This window comes from Schistocerca cancellata, chromosome 9 (genome assembly GCF_023864275.1).
Source record: "Schistocerca cancellata isolate TAMUIC-IGC-003103 chromosome 9, iqSchCanc2.1, whole genome shotgun sequence".
NCBI lineage: Eukaryota > Metazoa > Arthropoda > Insecta > Orthoptera > Acrididae > Schistocerca > Schistocerca cancellata.
The window spans coordinates 498,096,204-498,122,002 of NC_064634.1; the positions used below are offsets into that span (position 1 = coordinate 498,096,204).

At 41.1% G+C, this 25,799-nt stretch overlaps 1 protein-coding gene across 4 annotated transcripts in view; it reads left to right on the forward strand.

The window, feature by feature from the left end:
- Positions 1–24,157, forward strand: part of LOC126100753 (TRAF-type zinc finger domain-containing protein 1-like) — a 68,704-nt gene extending 44,547 nt beyond the window's left edge. For 2 of the 4 annotated variants that reach the window (XM_049911377.1, XM_049911376.1), the window contains exons 4-9: positions 6,731–6,915; positions 16,693–16,839; positions 16,925–17,165; positions 17,284–17,356; positions 17,832–17,911; positions 23,455–24,157. In XM_049911377.1, the coding sequence (XP_049767334.1) occupies positions 6,731–6,915; positions 16,693–16,839; positions 16,925–17,165; positions 17,284–17,356; positions 17,832–17,911; positions 23,455–23,534 (806 nt within the window). In that variant the 3' untranslated portion in view covers positions 23,535–24,157. The remainder of the gene's footprint in view (positions 1–6,730; positions 6,916–16,692; positions 16,840–16,924; positions 17,166–17,283; positions 17,357–17,831; positions 17,912–23,454) is intronic. The other 2 variants (XM_049911374.1, XM_049911375.1) reach the window with 2 other exon arrangements.
- The last annotated feature ends 1,642 nt before the right edge of the window (positions 24,158–25,799 follow it).

The window sequence follows — 25,799 nt, forward strand, 5'->3', positions numbered from 1 at the left end:
AGAACACAGCATGTTGTTCTCAATGGAGAGACATCTACAGACGTTAAAGTAACCTCTGGCGTGCCACAGGGGAGTGTTATGGGACCATTGCTTTTCACAATATATATAAATGACCTAGTAGATAGTGTCGGAAGTTCCATGCGGCTTTTCGCGGATGATGCTGTAGTATACAGAGAAGTTGCAGCATTAGAAAATTGTAGCGAAATGCAGGAAGATCTGCAGCGGATAGGCACTTGGTGCAGGGAGTGGCAACTGACCCTTAACATAGACAAATGTAATGTATTGCGAATACATAGAAAGAAGGATCCTTTATTGTATGATTATATGATAGCGGAACAAACACTGGTAGCAGTTACTTCTGTAAAATATCTGGGAGTATGCGTGCGGAACGATTTGAAGTGGAATGATCATATAAAATTAATTGTTGGTAAGGCGGGTACCAGGTTGAGATTCATTGGGAGAGTCCTTAGAAAATGTAGTCCATCAACAAAGGAGGTGGCTTACAAAACACTCGTTCGACCTATACTTGAGTATTGCTCATCAGTGTGGGATCCGTACCAGATCGGGTTGACGGAGGAGATAGAGAAGATCCAAAGAAGAGCGGCGCGTTTCGTCACAGGGTTATTTGGTAACCGTGATAGCGTTACGGAGATGTTTAACAAACTCAAGTGGCAGACTCTGCAAGAGAGGCGCTCTGCATCGCGGTGTAGCTTGCTCGCCAGGTTTCGAGAGGGTGCGTTTCTGGATGAGGTATCAAATATATTGCTTCCCCCTACTTATACCTCCCGAGGAGATCACGAATGTAAAATTAGAGAGATTAGAGCGCGCACAGAGGCTTTCAGACAGTCGTTCTTCCCGCGAACCATACGCGACTGGAACAGGAAAGGGAGATAATGACAGTGGCACGTAAAGTGCCCTCCGCCACACACCGTTGGGTGGCTTGCGGAGTATAACAGGAAAGGGAGATAATGACAGTGGCACGTAAAGTGCCCTCCGCCACACACCGTTGGGTGGCTTGCGGAGTATAAATGTAGATGTAGATGTAGATGTAGAGTGAGTCTGTCCCTCTACAAACACCTTTAGAGGCTGTCGCTGTTAAGGTGTGGACGCCTCGGGCTGTTACTGTCTGCACTGTCTATCTTCCACCGGATGGTGATGCCCCGCAGCATGTCCTGGCTGCACTGATAGCCCAATTGCCACCACCTTTTCTGTTATTGGGCGACTTCAGCGCCCATAACCCTGTGTAGGGTGGATCAGTGGCAGCAGGCCGAGGCAGCATCGTTGAGCAAGTATTGAAGTATTGTAACAGCTCGACCTTTCTCTTTTAAATAATGGTGCATTCTCACATTTCAATGTGGCGCATGGCACGTACTCCGCCATCAACCTTTCTATCTGCAGCCCTAGCGTATTACCATCTGTCCACTGGAGTGTGCATAACGATTTGTGCGGTAGTGACTGCTTTCTGATCTTTCTGTCACTGCCACTGCCACAGCGTCACTCTTCTGGGTGCCCCTGCAGATGGGCCATGAATAAGGCCAACGGGGACTTGTTCACCACCATTGCCACTATTGAACCTCTTCCCAATGACTCCATTGATGTGGTTGTTCACTCGACCACCACCAGCATCGTTACTACCACAGAATCTGCCATTCGCTGTTCTTCCAGGTCCCCTTGGTGGAGGACTGTGCCTTGGTGGTCGCCCGAGATCGCTGAGGTGATTAAAGATCGTAGGCAGGCACTCCAGCGTCACAAGTGGCATCACTCATTGGAACACCTCATCATCTTTAAACAGCTCTGTGCGCGAGCTCACCAACTCATTCGCCAATGCAAGCAGGACTGCTGGGAGAGGTATGTCTCCACCATTGGCCTCCGTACCTCTCCATCGCAGGTTTGGGCCAAGATTAGGCGACTCTTTGGCTATCAGACCCCTGTCAGCGTACCTGCACTTTCCCTGAATGGAGCAGTCTGTATTGACTTCAACACAATTGCAAACCGCTTAGTGGAGCGTTTTGCTCAGAGTTCCGCTTCTGCAAATTATCGACTGGCCTTCTGCTCCCTGAAAGAGCGGTTGGAACGTCAGAGCCTTTCCTTTCACACGCGCCACCCTGAATCGTACAATGCTCTGTTCAGTGACTGGGAATTCCAAAGTGCCCTAGCCGCTTGCCCTGGTACGGTTCCCGGGCCAGATTGCATCTACTGTCAGATGCTCAAACAACTCTCGGTGGACAGCCAGCGACACCTCCTATACCTTTTCAACCATATCAGGGTTGAGGGTGAGTTCCCGTTGCAATGGCGGGAAAGCATCGTAATTCCTGTGTTGAAACCTGGCAAGAACCCACTGGAGGTGGACAGCCACTGCCCCATTAGCCTCATCAACATTCTGTGCAAGTTGCTCAAACGCATGGTGAGCCGTAGGTCGAGTTGGCTACTTGAGTCTCGGGGCCTTCTGGCTCTGTCTCAGGGTGGGTTCCGTAAGGGCCGCTCTGCCGCCAATAATCTGGTGTGCCTGGAGACTGCCATCCGACAGCATCTGGTCACCATCTTTTTTGACATGCGGGAGGCATACAATACGACACGGCGACATCACATCCTCTCTACGCTTCATGTTTGGGGTCTTCGGGGTCTGCCCCCCGATTTTCATACAAAATTTTCTGTCGCTTTGTTCCTTCCGTGTGCAAGTTGCGGCCTCCCATAGTTCCCCCGATTTCAGGAGAATGGGGTACCGCAAGGATCTGCCTTAAGTGTCTGCCTCTTTTTGATTACAATTAATGGGCTAGCAGCGGCGGTGGGAACATCTGTCCCATCTTCCTTGTATGCTGATGACTTCTGCCTATACTATAGTGCCACCAGCGTTGCAGCTGGTGACAGCAACTGCAGGGTGCTATCCGAAAGGTGCAGTCTTGGGCAATAGTGCAGGGCTTCCAATTTTCAGCTGCCAAGACCTGCGTTGTGCATTTCTGCTGGCGACGCACTGTTCACCCTGAGCCACGTCTCTATCTTGACGATGAACCTCTTGCTGTGGTGGAGACGCATCAGTTTTTGGTGTTGGTTTTCGATACCCGGTTGACTTGGCTGCCTCATACTAAGCAGCTTAAGCAAACATGCTGGAGGCATCTTAACGCTCTTTGTTGCTTGAGTCACACCAGCTGGGTTGGCGATCGGTCTACCCTTCTACGGTTGTACCAGGCGTTAATACCGTCCCGTCTAGATTATGGGAACCTGGCTTATGGTTCAGCATCCCCTTCTGCATTGCCTTTGCTGGACCCCATTCTTCACAGTGGGATCTGACTCGCCACTGGAGTTTTCCGGACAAGTCCTGTCAACAGCATACTTGTGGAGGCACGTGACCCTCCATTGCAGACCTAGCACCAATGATTACTGGCCGCTTATGATACACACATTTGTAGCTTGCCCAGGCATCCCAATTATCGTCTCCTGTTCCCTCAGTCGGTCATCCACCTTCCGGAATGGCGGCTCCGGTCAGGGTGTATGATCACAGTTCGCATCAGAGCTCTTCTCTCTAGGCTTGAGGTTTTCCATCTTCACCTCTTTTCCGGGCCCCTATGCATATACCCCCAGGGTGTGTGCCCCGCCCATGCCTTGGCTCGATTTAGCACAGGGCCCGAAGGCCTCAGTCCCTCCTGGGGCCCTACGCCGTCGCTTTCTTTCAATTCTTGCTGCATTTCAAGGCTCTGACGTCATCTATACTGACGGTTTAATGGTTGCTGGTCGTGTCGGTTTTGCTCTTACTCTAGGGGATCATTATGAACAACCCCAATTGCCGGCTGGCTGCAGTGTTTTCACTGCCAAGCTGGTCGCCATTTCTTGCGCTCTAGAGTATATCCGCTTCTGCTCAGGTGAGTCCTTCGTTAGCTGTAGTGACTCCCTGAGCAGTTTACGAGCTATCGATCAGTGTTTCTCTCACTCTCGTCTGGTGATGGCTATCCAGGAGTCCTTCCATACTTGTGCCCATTGCGGCCGCTCTGTGGTCTTTCTGTGGACCCCGGGTCATGTAGGCATCCTGGGAAATGAACGTGTTGACACGCTGGCCAAACAGGCTGTCAGTGCACCAGCCTTGGAGATTGGCCTTTCTGAGAGTGACCTCAGGTCACTTTTGCGGCAGAAGGTACGGTACTTGGCAGCTGGGGTGAAGAATGGCGCACCTTTCCTTCATCCAACAAGCTTCGGACCATCAAGGAGGCTACCGGTAAGTGGTGCTCCTACTTGCTGGTCTCTCGCAAGGACTCTGTTGTCCCCTGCCGGCTTCACATTGGCTAAACCTGGATAACGCGCTCCTATTTATTGCGCCATGACGACCCACCTTTATGTCGCTGCGGGTCAGCTTTTTGACTGTGGTCCACATTTTGTTGGACTGCCCGCTCTTAACTCTGCTCAGGCAAACGTTTGCGCTGCCTGATACTCTTCCTGCACTTTTATCAGATGATGCTGCGATGGCAGATTTAGTTTTGAATTTTATTCATGCAGGGGGTTTTTATCGCTTGATCTACGTGTTTGACCTCCTTCATCTCTCTCTCTCTCTCTCTCTCTCTCTCTCTCTCTCTCTCTCTCTCTCTTTTTTGTCTGCCCTTTGGCCTACGATTTTAGACTGGGGTTTTTAGTGCTTTTCTTGGTGGTTGGCTTTTCCCTTTTTTCTATGGTCAGCCAGCCAGTCACACTCTGTGTGATTTTAATTCGTTTTCTCTGGTCTCTGTCAGTGCCTTGCTTGTCTTGTGTTGTCTCTTGTCATCTCCATTGTTTGTTTTTATTCCTTGTGGGGGTTTCAAGTTCATGGAAAAAGGGACCGATGGCCCTAGTAGTCTGGTTCCTTCAATCCCACAAATCAAACACCCCCTCCCCCCCCTGCCCCCCCCCCCCCTCCCGCCCCCCATGAGGCTGCATTGGTGGGTGGATGGGGCACCACTTTCAAGTTTTTGCCCCGGTTTGGAAATATCGTAGATCTGGGGATGGCTGTAGAACACTGTCCAGCTTCACTAATAGTGTTCCTAATTTTGAAATTGTCTGTGTCAGCATTGATGAAAGTGCCACTTTACTGAACTATGAAAGTTAACCAAAAATAGTCTCTGGACATAATATAACTGACAAATTGATGTCCAAAGTACTCCCACAGGGTCTATAATCACTTGAAATTCCCAGTTTTTCTGCCTTTGAACAGCCATGGTAATGAGTCATCCTCTTTGTTAAAAAGAAAAGTACTCCACCAATAAAAAGAACTGGGGAATAATAGGACTAACTATAGGATACCACTCTCGTATAATGTGTTGCGACCTGGGGAGATGGGGTCCCTTTGTGTGCAGGAGGCTGAGCACGGAGTGTGAGAGAGTGGGCCAGAGTACACACGGAGGCATTAGTGACACAGCAGTATTTTCTAAAGTATATCAGTGTGTCGGAAGGTGGGCTGGTACATGCGTGAGCCACAAGGAAGTGTTGACACGTCCTGTCGTAGACTGCCCATCTTGCGTCTAGGTCGAGATGACTGACTGTGGTGCAGGATGTTGATTGTCGTGAAGACTAGGCCCTGGTCATCCACCACAAATCAACTGAGACTGCTGCAGATGTTCACAAATTGGCTAGGGAGCTGCTCAGAAGTGCCACACCTGGACGGTGTAGAGATGACAGCTTGTAGATATCCATGATTGACCCTTAGTGGAGGAAGGCTAATGCATGGCTGTGGTTTGTCAGATTAGCTGTGTCTCGATGTTTAAGTTGTCAAGTGTGTAGCAGGTGGACCACCATTAGCTTTTTGTGGTTTCGCTGAAACTCGATATACCGTCATTCTCTCTGGTTCTAGTGGCAAGGACAGAACAACGGCACGACTGCTCGTGTATTTGAGCTCTAAAAGCCTCATTATTTGAAGAGCCAAGCCTGCATTGGAGGTTCAAGCTCACCACAATGGTTCGGTAATTACTCTGTGTCGCTGAGCTCAGGTTTTTCTGCAGCATTTGACTATTGCAGTGGAGCACTGTATGCAACCTCATTTGGAGGTTGTGTGGCGATACTTGCTTGGTGCGTCCACTATATTGGCGGTGTGCCGTGTTGATATTCTGATTGGCATATTGGCCGAGACTAGCCACCTCAACTCTGAGCTTAGTGGGTAGAACCTTAAAAAAAATTAGGCATGTACACAGAAATTATTCTGTGGCATAACAACAGGAACATACACTGGACTTTGAACCAGCAACATCTGCACTGGAAAACGTGCAAATTCTCCAACAACTTTCAGCGTCCAAAGAAAGAACAGGTAGAAGTTCAGCTGCGTGTCAACACATCTGCAGTCAACATGCAACTGAGACGCAGAGCATCTAAATACATTTGAAGCGCATGGCATTGGGTGCGATGGTGCAAGCAAATACATCTGTGACACTGGAAGTTTTAAACACACTTAACACATGGGGCAAGGTACTCTGCAGTGTTAATACATCCACAGCTGTCTCAGGATTAACTGCTCAGGCAGGAGAAGGTCTTAATAACATATATGATTGTGCCGTTTCTACTGCATCAAGAAGTAAAAATGCATCTTCAATGTTTCAATGTAAACTGATATTACTTTGATGTAGATAAAGCTACTTCATCAAAAATGGGGAAAGATTTGGGGGGGGGGGGGGGGGGGGGTTGTGGAGAGGTTTTCTTGACTACTGATATTAACGTGGAGACTGTTTGCACTAATTGCCCCAATTATTGTAAAGTAGTAACCACATGCTTTCTTTTCTAGGGCAGGAAGAAGTTGATATCGATCGTCTTCTGGCACTGCGGCTGTCTGAACAGGAACAGGAGACGACGTCTTCATTACAACGTCAGCACACACCACCATATGAAAGAGATGAGACTGAATTAGTGGCACTGCCATGTGAATTTTGCCATGCCATGGTCCCTGCCAATCAGTTAGTTCTCCATGAGGTTTGTAATTTTTGTATTTTTGAGTCTTGTGCTTAGAATGTTTGTGAAATTGTGTTGATCTTATCTGCCCAAAAAGATCAAAACATCGCCAGTAATAGACGCGATAAAACATTTACTCAGAGATGTGAAATTAGCCATGATTGATTTGTTTGCAAATATCTCTGTATTGTACAGGCGCTTTAAGGTAACACTTTCCAGTGGGAGTTGTGGGGGGGAGGGGGGCAAGTTCTGAGCTAGGGCGGTATAAGATACTGCTAGAGGTCAGACCTAAAGTACCTCTTATATGACACTGCCGACGTAAGGAAGCAGTTGTGTGGTAGATGTACGAATGAACACCTTGAATAGGCTTATGCATAACTCATTGTTTTCTTTCTTATTTTGAAATGAATGAAGAGACTAATCCTGGTCCTTCATGGGGTTTCAGTACAGTTTTCACAACAGAAGGGGCTGATGATACCCATGACCCCTCATCAGTTCAGCTTTTGTAGAAGTGTAAACAACATGTGTAGGCTGCCAGTCCTGCAATGAGTAGGTGGATTTGTTTCCCTGCACTGATCCTCTCCTCTCAGGTGGCTCAAGTTCTAGTTTGTTTACACTCATAACCGACTGCCACAACATTGTGCCCGCAGTATATAATGTGTTGTATTCTGATAGTTGCAGAAGAAATGGAACTGCCATGCATTGCTACTTTTCAGGTTTTAGAAGCATCCTTTCTGATATAGCACTATATCAGTCATTTGGGATTTTTGGCTAATCAGTTCAGTGATAATGTGTCAGTAATGATAATCCGGAGCCAGATTTTAAATTGTAAGACATTTCCAGGGTCAGATGTGGACTCTGACCACAACCTGTTGGTTATGAACTGTAGATTAAAACTGAAGAAACTGCAAAAAGGTGGGAATTTAAGATGGGATCTGGATAAACTGAATGAACCAGAGGTTGTAGAGTGTTTCAGAGAGAGCATTAGGGAACAACTGACAAGAACGGGGGAAAGAAATACAGAAGAAGAAGAATGGGTAGTGTTGAGAGATGAAATAGTGAAGGCAGCAGAGGATCAAGTGGGTAAAAAGATGAGGGCTAGTAGAAATCCTTGGGGTAACAGAAGAGACACTGAATTTAATTGATGAAAGGAGAAAATATAAAAATTCAGTAAATGAAGCAGGCAAAATGGAATATAAACGTCTCAAAAATCAGATAGGCAGGAAGTGCAAAAAAGCTAAGCAGGGATGGCTACAGGACAAATGTAAGGATGTAGAGGCATATATCACTAGGGCTAAGATAGATACTGCCTACATGAAAATTAAAGAGGTGTTTGGAGAAGAGAGAATGACTTGTATGAATATCAAGAGCTCGGATGGAAAACCAGTTCTAAGCAAAGAAGTGAAACAGAAAGGTGGAAGGAGTATATAGAGTGTCTATACAAGGGCACTGTCCTGAGGGCAATATTATGGAAATGGAAGAGGATGTCGATGAAGATGAAATAAAAAAATGTAGTGAGACAGGGTTGTAGCCTATCCCCGATGTTATTCAATCTGTATATTGAGCAAACTATAAAGGAAACAAAATAAAAATTTGGAATTGGAATTAAAATCCATGGAGAAGAAATAAAAACTTTGAGGTTCACTGATGACATTGTAATTCTGTCAGAGACAGCAAAGGACTTTGAAGAGCAGTTGAACGGGATGGACAGTGTCTTGAAAGGAGGATATAAGATGAACATCAACAAAAGCAATACGAGGATAATGGAATGTAGTTGAATTAAGTCGGGTGATGCTGAGGGAATTAGATTAGGAAATGAGACACTTAAAGTAGTAAAGGAATTTTGCTATTTGGGGAGCAAAATAACTGATGATGGTCGAAGTGGAGAGGATATGAAATGTAGACTGCAATGACAAGGGTAGCGTTTCTGAAGAAGAGAAAGTTCTTAACATCGAGCATAGATTGAAATGTCAGGAAGCCTTTTCTGAAAGTATTTGTATGGAGTGTAGCAGTGTAGCTATGTATGGAAGTGAAACATGGGCAATAAATAGTTTAGACAAGAAGAGAATAGAAGGTTTCGAAATTTAGTGTTACAGAAGAATGCTGAGGATTAAATGGATAGATCACATAACTAATGAGGAAGTACTGAACAGAATTGGGGAGAAGAGGAATTTGTGGCACAGCTTGACTAGAAGAAGCGATCAGTTGGTAGGACATGTTCTGAGGCATCAAAGGATCACCAGTTTAGTATTGGAGGGCGTCATAGAGGGTAAAATCGTAGAGGGAGACCAAGAGATGAATACACTAAGCACATTCAGAAGGATGTAGGTTGCCGTAGTTCTTTGGAGATGCAGACGCTTGCACGGTATAGAGTAGCATGGAGAGCTGCATCAAACCAGTCTCTGAAGTGAAGACCACAACAACAACATCAGTGATAAATTTACCTGTGACACGTTACACTGCCATTAATGGTGATGTATGTACCAGCCAACCCACGTAAAACTTTGTGCCCACATAGTACTTTAAAGAGAAAGATGTACATAGATGTAGACATCACCCAACAAATACCTGGGAAGTAGATGACTGGATGAGAAAGCTACCGTATACAGTTGTGTGCAGTACAGGATATGGGGATCTATTGGGAATTCTGTTTCTTTCTATTTCTTAGACAGTACTTTACCAGTCAGGGAATGCATCTCTTGATCGAAAAACTAGAAATACCTGAGCCAAATGGTGAGAAGTGAAAGAATGACTGAATTGAAAGCAAAAGACTAGTTCATAATGTTATAGCAAGAATTTTTTCTCAGATATGGAAACTATAGTGATCACTTGTTAAATTTAGGCAATGAATGTATTGTACATTTTGAGCTCTGTTGTACTACTCCATGACACATTTCATGTATAAAAGGACTCATTCAGGTGTTTGTTATGTTGGTTACACACGCATCGATATTACCTGCATTTAACCAACAAATGTTTACTGAGACTATAGTTTTGTAATATTTCCAGGCGGTAAGTGTTAATGAGTGAATTCCATTAGAACCTGTGGTACAATGATTGTGAAGTCAAAGCTACACCCATTAAATATACTTGGTCCACTTATAATATGTTTAACTACATGTGTATCATCTTAGTTGAGCTCCGCAGCACTCGTTGTGTTGCAGATTTGATATCTGGCTCCTTGCTGCTGTGTATAAGGTGTATTATGTGCTTGTGGCTGGCAAGCCTGTTACTAAGAGTGTTAGACGACCAGTGCATATCAATTAAAAGTTTCTAATTAGGGTTTTGCATGTGACTTACATTTTGTTTCCTCACATTACTACACGAGTTTCTTTGTAAAGCAGTCTCCTTGTTCTCATGGTATGCAGTCGATCATGACTTGATGCTTTGACTAAAGTTAAATATCTTTACACAATACCACCAAAACAGATTTTCACTTTTATACACATCTATTATCTTATCCTCAATTATGAGCTTTTATGTCATGAACTTATACAAGTGACTGTAGATGACTTAAGCTCAGTGGTGACTATACACATGTAGCTATATGCCATCCTGGCTCTTCATAGATCACTGAAAGGAAACTTAAATTTAGTTTCAGAATGCTAGACACAGATTCACTAAGTTCATTCCGCTAATCTTTGATGTAAATTTTTCCAGCATATATGCCCACCTGGGGTTAGCAGAGTGGGCAAGAACACAGGTGCACATGGGTAGGCGAACAGCAGACACGCAGGCAGTCTTGCAAGCAATCCGTAGCATACGTTATTGTCCTGCACTGACCAAATACATGCTAGTAGGATTGGTTGATCAGCCCACGCCAGCACAAAATGTGTGCAGTAAGTCTGTCTGGCTGAGAAGGGAAAGCACTGTGTGGGTGTCTTGGAGAAATAGAAGGCATGTGCGGGACTTGAGTGGAAGTGGGAAAGGTGATACAGGCAGTTGGAGGATGGAGGGGAGATGGGCGGGTGGGGGGTGGGATTATCACGGGAAGGGACAATTTGTAGCAGAGAGAGTTTCCATGTTCACAGTTCAGAAAACATGTTATTGGTGGGAGGATCCAGATGGCATGCATTGTGAAGCACCCATTGAAGTTGAACACACTGTTTGTCCACAGCATACTCAGCAAGTGAGAGGTCTTGCTGTCTCTCATCCACAGTTCATCTGTACCCATTCTTGCAGACAGATAGCATGTTCATGTAGAATACCACTGTGATTGATGCGAGTTGGACATCGTGACCCTGCCTTTGATGGAATAGGAAATGGCTGTGACAGAAATGGAGTAGATGGTAGTGGAAGGATTTATGGGACAGCTCTTGAAACTAGGTCTTCTATAGAGATTTGAACTGTGGTGCAAGAGGCAGGGAGCAGGGGTGGACTAGGGACAGGTACAGATATTATGTAGATTTGGTGGGCAGTGGAGTAGTCAAAACCCAGGCAGAGAACATGATTCAGTTGCTCAAGTCCTGGGTGCTATTGAATCATAAGACACATCCTTGTTGCTAGCCAGTGGGTAAATGGGGAGTGGTGGGGTAAATGACTAGGGAAACAAGGTATGGGAGATCTATTTTTGTGCAAGATGGGAGGGTAATTTACATCTGTGAAGACTTCGACGTGACTCTCGACAAATTAGGAGAGAGGCAGCTCGTCCCTGCACATATGATATCAATGGCTGGCTAAGCTATCTGGAAACGACTCCTCAGTGTGTAATGAGTGGTAGCTGTTGAAGTGGATGGTGTTGGTAGGTGTGATATGGAGGGAGCTACTGACTGAACCATCCATGTGGTGTAGATTGAAAATATTTTTCAAATGTCATAAATAATAGGTACTATTTTTATGTATCAGAATATTCAGCATGCACTTTTGTCCCTGGGTTCTTGAAATTCAGATTTTCTAATTAATATCTTATATTGACTAATACAGTACTGTAGTAACTTTAGACATCTTGGCAACAGAGAAATTAAGGTTATAAGACAATGATGATGAATTTTTGAAAAATTACATTCAAAGATTCAAACATTCTGGAAACCAACAATCTAACTTTTTAATTACTCGTTTTCAGAAAAGATAAGATGTTCTTTAGTGGGGAAAGGATGAGTGCTTTAAGATAAGATAAGTCATTTATAAAAGAACTATTTGCAGAGCCAAATTTTGATATGCACATGGATGTAAGAAAATGTAAATTTTGAATATTTCTTTAAATTTAATGTTTGTTTACGATGTATTTATACTGTTATTAGTAGTCTATAAATTATACACTGAATAACAGTCTTTGTGAAAAATTGGATAAGAATTTGTATATTTCGTATGTACATTATGCATAGGAAAGAGTATAGAAAAAAAATGGTGTCCATATTAGGAGTGGTATTACAGCAAGTTGGGCTATTCCTCTTTTGTGTGATTCAAGCAATCTTGCAGTAGACTATGCTTTGATTTGACTAACTTTATGGCTACTTTCCTACATTGCAATTATTTTGGAATATTCAGTCCATAAGAAATGTAAAACAAACACTGAAATTGACGTAATTGAAGATGGGTATTCAGAGAAATCTTTGATAAGTCAAGATGCAATTTATTTTATTTGATAACTAGTTTAGACACACATACAAGCCATCTTCAGATCAAAAGAATATACGTTGAATAGTGTAAGCTGCCAAAAGGCAGGATACATCGTCATAATTTGTGTGAGCAAGGTGGCTTGTTGTACAATACAATTGAACGACGATGTAAAATATCCCAGAATAATATGTCATTACATGTGTTGTACACAGACAGAATCAGGCACTTTTCTTATGCTGACATTGTGTTGATATTTGCCACATTGTCTATATAAATTATTATCAGATGTCTGTTTCACATTAATAATTAGTACATAAGTGTATCACTCGTATCACAGTTCTCTGTAAATGAGGAAATGTCTGTGTCTGGGCAGACAGAAAACTCTGATAATTGAGATTTGACTTCACAGGTCATATCTACATTTTAATACATACTTAGCAAATCACTGTGAAGTGCATACCAGAGGGGTACTTAGTGTCATACCAATATTAGGGTGTCTTCTCGTACCAATAGTTTGTGGAGCACAGGAAGAATGATTACTTAATTGCCTCTGTGTGTGCTGTAATTAGTATGATCTCTTCTCTGTGGCCGCTGTGGGAGTAGTACGTTGTGGGTGGAGAATATTTGTAGACTGTTCATTTAATACTGTTCACAAAACTTTTTAAATAGATTTTCACAGGATAATTTCTGCCTGTCTCTGAGTGTCTGCCATTCAGGTTTTTCAATATTTATGTCACTCTCTGACAAGCATCAAACAAAATTTTAGCTATTCTTGGTAGCTTTCTTTGAATTCCTCAAAATCCCCCACTAGTACCAGTTGGTGTGGGTCTCACACTCTTGAACAATATTTTAAGATGGGACACACAAGTGTTTTCTAAGTAGTCTCCTATGTGGGGTGATTACATTTTGCCTGTCTCCTATGTGGACTGATTATATTTTGCCCATATCCTGCTCATGAGCTGAAGACTGCCCCTGATTTATCGAAGTGGTCATTTCATTCTGTATCACTAGAAATTGTTATGTCCAGGAATATGTATGAATTTACCAGTTAGGACTCATTGATAACTGCAGTTATAGGATACTATTTTTCTGAATTGCAAACTTTTATGTATCCCTTTATTTAAAGCAGCTTGCCAGGCTTTGCACAGCGTCATAATATCATCATGACCTGACAATACTTGTGCAGATTTTGTTATGGTCAGTACATCATTGTAGATAACTGCATCATCTGCAGAAACTCTTAGGTTACTATTAACGTTTTCTGCCAGGTAGTTAGTACACAGTAAGAACAGCCAAGTGTCCCAACAGACTTCTCTGGAACATGTGTGAAGTTGCTTCTGCTTCTCTCTCTCTCTCTCTCTCTCTCTCTCTCTCTCTCTCTCCCTCCCCTCTCCCCCTCCCCCTCTCCATCCAAGATACAGGCTGTATTCTCCCTACAGGAAATTCTCAGTCCATTTACTAATTTTGTGTCATACCTCATACAATAATACTTTTATGAATAAATGTTGTGCATTACTGTGCCTATGCTTTTTGAAAGTCAAGAAGTACTGCAGACCACCTGATTGTCTTGTTACATGGCTTTATGTCCTGGAGTCTACAATGGATGGATGTCGACAAGATTGGCCAGTATTTTGTGGATGGCTCCTGCTTGCCTTTATACAGACAATTGTGACCTGTGCATTCTTCAAACCACTTCAGAGTTCTTTGTGTGCAGAATGTACAGTATGTTGTGGTTAAAATGGCAGCTGACTCAGCTGTCAATGCCATATGGAATCTGACAGTGATACTGTCTGACCTTTGAGTGCTTTTTAATTCTGTTGACTTCAGTTGTTTCTGAACTCCACATACACGAACATCTACGTCATTCATCTTTACAGAGGAATGAGAATTAAACTGGGGCACAGCTTCTGTACCATCCATTGAAAGGGATCATTTGTTACAGCATTCATCGTTTCGTGCTATTATAGTTACTGAAGGCTTCGCACATTGCTTATCTGATAACCAAACACTTTTCATTAGACATCTTTAGCCCTTTGCTTCGTTTTACACCTATTATGCAGTAGTAACTATACCTTTAGAAGTTTTGTAGCATTTACTGTATAGCATGGAGTATCCCTCTAGTCATGAACTGTTCTACTAGGTACAGATCTATCCAGTGCATGGTCAATTATTATTCTGAACTTGAGCAATGGTTCCTCTGTATCTTCCTGCCCAGGGATAAATGTTAGGAGTTCCTATTTGAGATATAACACAACTGCCTCTCCATCTTTTTTACTAAAGATATGTAAATCTTCCTACTTATTTTAACTGTGTACTTGTGGCAATCACTGTTGCTACAACTGTCTCATGTTCACTGACACAACCTTCATACTGGAATCCTCAAAGAGCTTTTTTGTTAGTGTAAGTTTTAACATTTTCCAATGTGAGTGTGCTTCCGAACTGTCTGAGGTAATTTTCAGATAAGGCATTTAATAGTGTCTCACAGGATGTCGTGTTACCCACACAATTCACAAAACTGTAATTGTTCGTGTTAATATTTGGGCGATTAAAATGTTTTCCAGTTATGAGAATATGGATTCAAATGCATGTACTTGTTAGCTCTTCTTTTTTGTTACATCTGGGAATCAGTCTGGTAGTCAATAGAAGGACCTAATTGTAAGTTTATGCCCACCCATGATACTGAATCTAGCCCAGACAATTTCTTGCAGCTTCAATTTATGTCACTATGGATACAAGTTTGTCTTCCATAACAAAACACAACCGCATTTTTGACAACTGCAACCATGAAATGAGGCAGTAAGATTGTTGATGTACAGTTAGGAACCCTACTTAAGAAAAGTCTAGCATTGTTGAGCAAGTGCTTTAGGATTTCAGACATTTTCTTATTGCAAGAAATTATCAGAAGAGAGGCTGGGTGTACAAAGTTACTCTGAACCAAAGAAGATACTTTCTGTTGTCTGTTTGTGAGGAGATGTTTTTTACAGCTAGACAGTGTGGGTACTGATCACCAGCTGTTGTGTGTCCTAACCACAGTTATCTTTGATTTCTTTTTATTTTATAATGTCAGCTAGACTTGAAGGTAAGTGTACTGTCATCCTTACTTTTTGTGGTTGTTATGGGTAGTGTTATCCACAAGGTGTCAGAGTGAGTTACAGAGGATAATGAGAGTTAATGGCCTTTGCTGATGGCCTAATGATCTGAAGAATAAGGAAGGTGAAGTTCCAACAGCAGTTAGGTTCATGGGCAGAGTAGTTGAACTATATGGTACAAACATTAAGTGAGGGTAAAGCACCTCATGGTAGTGATCAGGAAGAGGGTGACTCCAGGTCTCATGCTCATGCAGTTGACAGCTTCAGATATGTCAGAAAGTGTAGTGGGAACAAATGGAAGAAATGATAAGTCAGTGTGAGAGGGAGCCAAGTGGCAGCAGCAAGAATTCCTTAGAAGTGTCAGGAACTTGTTGTGGAATAAAGATGTAACACAGAAGACCAAAGGAATAATATGTTGATCCTATTAGCCCTGTGCTTCAGAAATGTGGACACTGAAGGGGAAAAAATTGTTTAAATATGATATAGGTGCATGAAATGAAATTTCACAGAAGCACAGTAGAGTAATGAGGAGGGACAGAATAAGAAATTCCCGATTATGTTGATAATGTCAGTTAGATTCATCTACAGATTATATGAAATACATATATGTGTCACAGTTGCATAAGTATGTGATGGTGCTGTAGACTAAAAGACCTTGAAACAGTCCAGGAAATACAATGCCTAAGGAAACCTCTAACTCCAGTTATATGCAGAGCAACAGACATTTTTACTATCAACAGAAACTACTGAATGTTACTACAACAGCATAGAGTTGAAGATGGAGTATACAAAATTACCAGTGAACACATTGCTTTGATAAGCTTTTATAATGATAATATATTATAGGGATCATGTAGATAGAAAATGGGATGGGCATTGTATAGGCATTGAAGCCTAGTATAACTGGAAGGAACATCTGACTTTGATTCAAAAATTGTTGGTGTTGAAAATTGTGATATTCAGTTTGCATGTACTTCAATAACAAAAGGTATATATCATCCTGAGTGATTGTACTTAGAATGATAAATAGCTAACTTACTGTGATGAGTTGTTGTAGAGAAACATAGGATCTCACATTGAATTACTAAAATTTTTGCCCTTGTAAGCAGAATTACTTACATAAATTTGTATGATATCGCCTATTTTACAGACTGGTTGCGAGCCACAGCTGACAACGTATTTGTCTCAGGCGACATCAGTACCTAAAAATAGAAAGATGCCAGAACCTCAGGATGATGGGCTTCCTTGTGAGTTTTGTGGAGCTCTTTTCCCACCGCATGCACTTCTTCAGCATCAGGTTTGTGTGTTTCACTTTAGTTACATAATGAAAAGTCTTTTTCTCCTGCAAACTTCGTGCCTGTAACAAGGTATTTTTTCTCTAGGACATCTGTGAATCATCCTTCTTGTCTGGTGACACTATGTTTGTAAATCATCTCAGACCAGGAACATCATCTTCAAATATTGGTACGAAAAAGTTCTTGAATCAGTCCAGTGAGCACAGACTTTTCCCACCAAGACGACAAACTTCACCAACTTCAAGTGGAGAATTGGATGATAGAAACCCGTACCTCATGGAAGTGCGAGCAGCTCTTCGAAGACCAATGAATAATATATCTTCAGAACGTAAGTATGTTTTTTCTTTCAAGATTGCTGGAGAGTGCATCTCCACCTGTTTCTTAACTTAATGTACTGCCATATGACAAGGTGACTTATTTTCTCTTGTTTCTTCTTATAATTTCAGCGTACTCTATGGCTTCTGTAAGTGAGAGGTCAGGAAATGACTTGTCATCAAGCCTTTTGAATACTCGCACAAAGTAAGGCTCTTCCTAACCCTTATTCGTAATTTTTAAATTTCTGACAATATTATGGACAGGATAGGTTGATACTCACTATATAGAGGAGATGTTGAGTCCCAGGTAGGTACAACAAAAGTACTGACACACACACACACGTACAGCAGCACTATCTGTGGATGCTGAGGCCTCTGGCCTCAACAGCCAGAGACAGTAGCCTCATGTGTGTGCACACGAGCATGTGTACGTGTGCGTGCAAGCACACCTGTGTGCGCATACGTCTTCTAATTTGGAAGAAGGCTTTTTTGGCCAAAAGTTTACTTGTTTAACAGTCTTTTTGTTGTGCCTATGTGCAACTCAACTTCTCCGCTATATGGTGAGCAGCAATCTATCCTTTCCATATCGTTGTCATTATTCCATCCTGTATTTTCCAATTTGATTTTTAAATTTCTGCAGTAACATTGGCAGTCATTAATATGGTTATGTTTGTTTACAGTTATACAAATGGATACACACGTCGAAATGGCTCAACGGGAGCAGTTCCTAAGCAGAAGGCAGGGAAACGTTCTGGCATGTGTGTGTATATAACATACTAACGTAGTTAATGATCTGAATTGCATGGTTTTGTGAATTTCAGGCATACAGATGAATTCCTGGAAAATTACTCTCTTCATTTTATGACTATTGTTTTTTCTTGATTATGTTCTTAATGGACACAGCATTTGTTATCAGACCAATAGTATTTTGTTCCTTATGCACAGTTTTATTAAGAACTGAATATTTATTTAAATAAAGTTGATGGATTACATTTCATCAAACACAAGGCCATTTAGTCAGAGACGCCTTTTCGCGCCACATTTTGTAAAAAATACGATTAAATGAGAAAATTCATGATATCAAAGGCGAATTGAAGCACATTGTAAGAGTCATACAATACTAGGTAGTCAAAACTTTGCAGAAACATTCTACATTATAAAGGGCATAAATCTTCAAAAATGATTTCGACAATATGGTAAAAAGAGCTCTAAGGAAAACATTTCACATACCTTGTCGATGTTAAATCGGCTGTAAGTTGGGTTTTTGTTCCTGAGCGTCTTCGGTTGGTATGACTGCTCCCATGCTGCTAGTATGCTTGGAGGGGGTGATAAGGAATAGATGTCAGAGCAACATGTGCACTCCTCTGTTGCACAACGCTTAATTATACAATTTCTTGCTTGTGAAGGACTTCGGGCAATGGTAATTTTTTGTGGATTGGCCGCACAGTTGGGGGACAAAATATTGTCAAGGACTTCTGTGTTTGTGGCATAAAGAATTCAAGGAAGGACGAGAATAAGAACAAGTGAATCAGGAACACAGTCACTGTCCTCGGACCAGCATTATGGATGAAAACATTCGCGCAGTTTGAGACATTCTCGAAGAAGATTTATAGGTGAGTGTACCCGAAGTTGTAGAACAGATTGGAGTAAGTTACAGGAGCTGTCAAGTGATCATCACAAATGACCTTAAGTTCGCTAAAGTTTGTAACAGGTGCATCCCTTGCCTTTTGAGCACAGATCAAAAGTTGAGACATTTCTCAAAATGTCAGAAGCTTACAGCATCGTCACCTGCAATTAAACGTCAGTCCACCACTACAATCCTGACTCCAGACGAGCCAGTACAGAATGGCGAAGGAAAGGAAGATAGCCGTAACAAAAGTGGAGACTCGGCTGTCAGCTGGCATGGTTCTTTCAACTGTTTTCTTCGACCGATAAGGCATTTTTCTCATTGATTTTTTGCATGAGTGATGCACAATCAGTGCCACTTACAACTGCAAGGTTTTGGGCCAGGTGTGGGCCGCATGTCACACTAAAATACAAGGACAATTTGTTCAAGGGGTCAACCTCCCCCACGGCAATGCCAGGTCCTATGCTGCATCTCTAATAATCTCGAAGTGAGAAGTAATACACTGGACCATCTTCCCTACAGCCCGTACCCATCACTTTCCAATCTACGTTTATTTGGGTCACTTTAAGAAGTTGTAGGACAACAATTTGAAGTTGTGAGGGTGTGGGCAGATTCATGCTCAATTGGTTCCTGGTGCAACCAGCTGCATTCTTCAATGCTGGGATGACAAAAAAGAAAAGAAACTTCCTCCTCACTGGGGGAAAACATATTTATAATGGAGGGAACTATGTAGAAAAATAATATTTTATTTGCCTTTTATTTTTCAATAAATAATATTTTTAAATAAAATCCTTTGTATATTTGATTTACAACTGTATTATGACAAGAGTGCACATTATTTTCCAAGAGTCAAAACACTTCTTTTCATGTTTTCCATTGGGACTCGGTCATAAGTGTGTACATAGGAGAAATCTGCATATTACTACTGTAAATCTACAAATGTGACTTGTTAGATGGGTGAGTGGGGAGCATCAGACTAAAATCACTTATGATCCACATTATATTGCTATGCAGCTTTAGGATTTTGTCCACCACCTTTGTCTATTTTTATTTCTAGTAATGATCTATGTACGAAAAAGTGTAAAGTTGCTGCATGTTTATCATTTAGATCACATCTTAAGCTCCAGCAATTGTCTGGGTCATTCAGGTTACAGGTAACAAGAAGGCAAGGGCATACTTTTCTGAACTACATAAAGGGAGATAAGAATTGGACACCCTGTTGCTGACAGATGATATTAGAGGTGGTGCAAGAGTTTGGATTGTACAGTGATGCTGTTTACAACCACAGGGTGCAAGAGAGTGGGGGGGGGGGGGGGATTAATGGAGTGGAATGGAATAAAAATCAAGTGATGCTGACGAAATTGGAAAAGAGACACAAAAGTGTTACATGAATCTTGCTATTTGGTCAGAGAAATATCTAATATTTATGAAGTAAAGAGGATATAAAATGTAGGCTTGCAATAGCAAGAAAATGAGAAATATGTTAGCACTGAATATAAACTTACTTACATGTAAGTTTTTTTCTGAAATTATTTGTCCGGAGTGCAGCTGTATATGGAAGTGAATTGGTACAGACAAGAGGAGAATAGAAGGTTTCTTAAGGGGGAGGGCACAGAAAATTTGTGAAAATACGATGATCTCTAATGAAGAGATACTGAATTGAATGAAGAAAAGAAATTTATGACACAACTTGACCTTAACACTTGGTAGGTTGATAGGACACAACATTGGTCATCTAGGAATAACAAATTTGATAGAGGGAGGGGATGTGGGATAAGAATGTTAAAGACAGACCATAGATGACAGTGCTTTGCAGTAGTGTGTACATGGATATGAAGGGGTTCTTTCTTAGATATGGTTAGGTGCTTATTTCAGTTGGTCAGGGATTTTTATTTTTGTGGAGAGTTAAAAGTTAACACTGTTATGTTCTGGAGATATGTAAAAGTTAACAAGTTTGGAAATTCACTTGCTGGCCGGCCAGGTGGACGAGCGGTTCTAGGCGCTACAATCTGGAACCGCGTGACTGCTATGGTCGCAGGTTCGAATCCTGCCTCAGGCATGGATGTGTGTGATGTCCTTAGGTTAGTTAGGTTTAAGTAGTTCTAAGTTCTAGGGGACTGAAGACCTCAGACGTTAAGTCCCGTAGTGCTCAGAGCCATTTGAACCAGTTCACTTGCTGGGAAAGTTGTATAAGTATTTGCAGTTTAGTGTGGATAGCACTTGCAGAATCATGGGAACAGACTTCACATGTGGGACACACTCACTCACTCACTCAGTGTTATTAGTGCATGTATAGTTTTCTGAATATAGCAAAATCCCATCGCTAATGACCCCAGTCTTAACGGAACATTGAACGCTGATCATAGTTCCTTAATAGCATAATCTTGCTTTATTTATCATTGTCTCCTTTTGCATGGTTTCAGTGCCTTATTAAATTCATGTGAGCTGCATGTAGAACAATAATGGAACAAGTGCACACACTTGTGGACTCAGGAGTGTGTGTGTGTGTGTGTGTGTGTGTGTGTAAGTACTTTGGGTAGAAAAAGAGCTAGTGCTCGAAAGTTAGTGTGAATGATGTTTTCTGATGTGTGTTTCTGTGCTCCATACACCGCTCTGCTGTAGGTGAGTGGTTGCCTTTTCCTTATTTTATGAACTGCATGTAGATACTTTAGCATTCATAATTTTCATTACATTATTGGGAAAATTACCAAACATACATCCTAAATTTTTCACAGTAATGAAACATTAACTATTAATAACATGGATACAATTAAATTTACTATACGAGGTGTGATAAAAAAAATGCAATTGTTTTAATTTTGGAGGCTTTATAAATCCTATTTTCAAAATTTATTTATCTTGGTATGCATGTATATGATATATGTTTGTGTTTTCAGCTGTGTTGAATACTTAGTTAACAATCAAAGAGGTTATACATGTTTTCAAGTCCTCAGTGAATTTTTACTTTCAAAAAAGATGGATCAAACAACTTGCATCAAAGTTGCTTGAAGAATGGAATAAGTGCATCATCACGTTTAAAATATTGACTGTAGCTTTTTGGCAAATCTACTGGGAGTAAGACAAGAGTATACAAGTGGTACAAACGTTTCATAGACGGTCAAGACAATGTTGAAGGCAGTGACTGCCCTGGATGCCCTAGAACATCAATTACTGATGACAATGTCGAAGAAATAAAGAAAATGGTTCAAGGACATTGCTGACTCACCATTTAGAGAGGTTGCTGATGATGTCGGCGTATCCTTTGGCTTGTCCCAAGCAATTTTTTTGGGTGTTTTGGGCATGACATGTGTAGCTGCAAAATTTGTTCCAAAATTATTGAATTTCAACCAAAAATGACGTCACATAGACATCACTCAGGAACTACTCAATTAATTCTACAATGATCCAGAACTTATAAAGAAGATTATAACAGGTGACAAAACATGGGTACACATGTATGACATCAAAACTGAGGCTCAATAGAAAGTGCCTGAAGAGCCATAACTTCACTTTTATGGCCATTGTAGTGCAGCAGCTGGCAACTTGAGTGTAAAAATGTTACTGTGTCTGAGTATACAGTAATGTGCACATGCCCCAGTCGAGGCCATATAGTCAATACGCAGAGGTTAATGACTGTTTAGGACAAGGATTTAATTCTAATGTATAAAAAGTTTCCTTTGTGTGAAATACCAGAAGCCATACCTTGGGGTTAGACTAATTGTTCGGCCCTGTTTCCAGTGACAACCTGCAAAAGTGGTTTCACATGTTGAAGATTTCACTTGCTTTTGGATTGCATAGTTAGAGCATTGTGGGATTTAAAAAAGAAACATTGGGTTAGTTACTAATTGACAGCTGTTAAAGACATTTAGCAAGGTAAGATAAAGCACCTTCCACATTAGTAAATTTAGACTGGTGGTGTTATGTGTAGGCCCATAACTTAATGAAATACAATAATGTATACAGAATGTGTGCTTGAATTTTGGTACACTTTGGATCACCTGGTACTGAAGGGTCAGGCTTTTTGCATCGGTATTATACCTTCAAAACATAGAAAAAATAAAATGGTGTAGTGGCAATTACATCCCAGGGAGAAGACATATTAAGAGCTAAAATAGTTTTTTTATGTCTGGTAGTTTATTTCATCTTCTTACTAATTACCCATTGTTGCAATGTTTCAGTGCTGGGCATATTACTCTTTCTGGACATTTGAGTTTAACATACTGTAATGTCTGCTGAGACATCTCTTTTTCTCATATATCCATTCCTCCTCTGTATCATTTATTCCTTTACACTTACCTTCCCTGTTATCTCCTCATTAAAAGTTGTTCTTTTTTCCTCCCCCCTCTCCTCTCTCTCTGCTTGTAACAGTGCTATGAGGCCTGTTACGTGCTCGAAGATGAGATTAAAATGTTATCACTTTAGTTGGCATGATACTTGTTGGGAACATAAATTTAACTTTAAATTGAATTTTCATCTTTGCTAACGATGCTGCATAATTCTTCATAAATGTGTTGGTATTAACACATTTAAAGATAGTTAAAGAACATCCTGTGTAAATATAAACTACCGTTGTTGTACATATTCCAGGATCATTTAGTTTATGTAATTACAATGATGTAAGAGACTCTTCAGGAGTTTGCTTCATTTTTAAAATGTGAAATATTTAATTTTCACAGGTGAAGTCAACAAAGAAATACCGTGCACCTCTTCCACCACGGTAACATGTATTCCTCGGAACAGTGTGTCAAGAAAGTGAGTGGTTATAAACAAGAACATACACACATGGAAAGATTCTCTTCCATTATATAGAGAAATCAGCGTGTTGTGGGTGTGAATTGGAAATAATATTATTATATGCGATGGTAAAGTGTTGTTAACCATGACAGAGAAAGGGGACATTATATACAAGCCTTTCGTTGCATCATATACACAAGCGTATTTGGCTGCATTTAAGAACCTGTGTAGTGAGTCATTGATATTTGTCTTCTTGGGACAGAAAACAGTTAGTAGTTTGTAGTGTAAAGCAGTTCATATTTGATTATTCCATTTTGTACTTGCCTGTATTTTTAATAATTCTGCCAAAGTTGTTGATTAATGTGAGTTGTGAAACGTTTTCATATTCAAGTCCCTCTGTCAGTTTGTAAACTTGACTGCCTCTGGACATTGTGTGTGTTTTATCAAACAGAAAGTGGTTTTCATTATAATAAAGAACTGTGTGGTAATTGTGTGACAGACATTACTACCAGTTTAGAATAACTGCTGTTCAAATGCCAATAAAGTGGAAGTTATTGTATCCCATCAAAAATTGTACATGACATTGTTGTTCCTGACCCTTGTCTTTCAAAATGTGGGAAAATAAAGATATATACAACAACAACATTTCTTGAAATAATAGTGAAAGTGAGTTAACAACAATTGTGGAACATAGAACAGTTGAAGATTAATTTCAAACAGAGCTATTTCCATGTACATGATTTGAATATAACTTACTGGCCTGTGCACTTCGTAGTGCTTGTAACAATGGATGTGAAAATGTTACCGTATTAACTCGAATCTAAGCCGCACTTTTTTTCCGGTTTTCGTAATCCAAAAAACCGCCTGCGGCTTAGAATCGAGTGCAAAGCAAGCGGAAGTTACGAAAAATGTTGGTACGTGCCGCCACAGCTAACTTCTGCCGTCGAATATATGTAGCGCGACACAGGCATGCTTTGTAGGCACAAAGATAAATACTGGCGCCAAAACCTCTGCGTCAGTAAATAAATTAAAAAAAAAAAAGTGGAAGACGAGTTTTTTCTCCGCCACGAGTTTCGACCACTGCATTTTCATACATTATCCAACAAAGTAAATACAAATTCCGTATTGTTCATCTTCGAATGTAGCACAATTTCAGTGTACTATGAAAATCTGACTGGAAAGACTGTTTGGGATGTTTGTCAATATGGCCAACTCCACGTTCTGAATTTTTTCCTATCTGTGAGAAGAGATGGTTGCTAATAGGAACCTGATGAAATTTGAATCACATACAGTATTCTCTTGACCATAAGAATAATACGAATATAAACATTTTGCCATGTATTCTTTCGTGTTTGCTGCTATCTCATTCAAATCCTGTCTGCCTAATAAACTACGAAACTAGAGTGAGACAACAGCAAACGCGGAAGAATATACGTATCGTGTCATGTTTATATTCGTATTATTCTTATGCCTAATAATGATACAGTCTGAAATGAAGCACGGCAAGTGACTAGATTTTTAAATCTAAGATGACTAATTTCTGTGCAGAATTTGATGTAATAAAGAAGCGGCCGCAAAGATTTTCAAACGGAGAAAAATTTTCGCCTAACTCCCGTTCAGAACATGTTCTATCATACGCAGTCTATTATTTGATTCTTGTTGATCATTATCAAAGAAAGCAGCAGTGTAAGTAACAACAAATAGCAGTATCTTGCCATTGTTTCGCTAATGAGACAATTCCTCTCTTTTTTGTTTTAATTGTACGCGGCGGTAGCGCGCACAAAAGCAAGCCATGCCGCGAGCCGCGACAGGCCGTAAACACGCACTATCAGAATGCGACAAACCATGCATGACACAGTGCAGTAATGCATTTTCAGCTTAAGAGTGACGCAAACACCTATAACAAAGAAAACGGCACTTATCAGATCAAAGCAAAATAGGCAATCGATTCAAACCAGACGAAGCACGTGAAAAAGGAAGGATACCCGTATAAATACGGACGGAGCGCCTGACGCATAGCAATGGCTACGTGGTAAAGCTTAACTGCTAAGCTTACGATTCGAACCAAACTACTGTAGCTGTATTGTCATTCATTCGACCTCAATTGTGTCTCATATTACAATGGACCAACTTTGTTTCGATTTGGAGGTGTGGCCTAAAACTTTTCTCTCTCCTTGAATTTCGAGTCTCAAATTTCAGGTGCGGCTTAGATTCGGGAATCTTTTTTTTTTTTTCCTTGATTTCGAGTCTCATTTTTCAGGCGCGGCTTAGATTCGAGTGCGGCTTA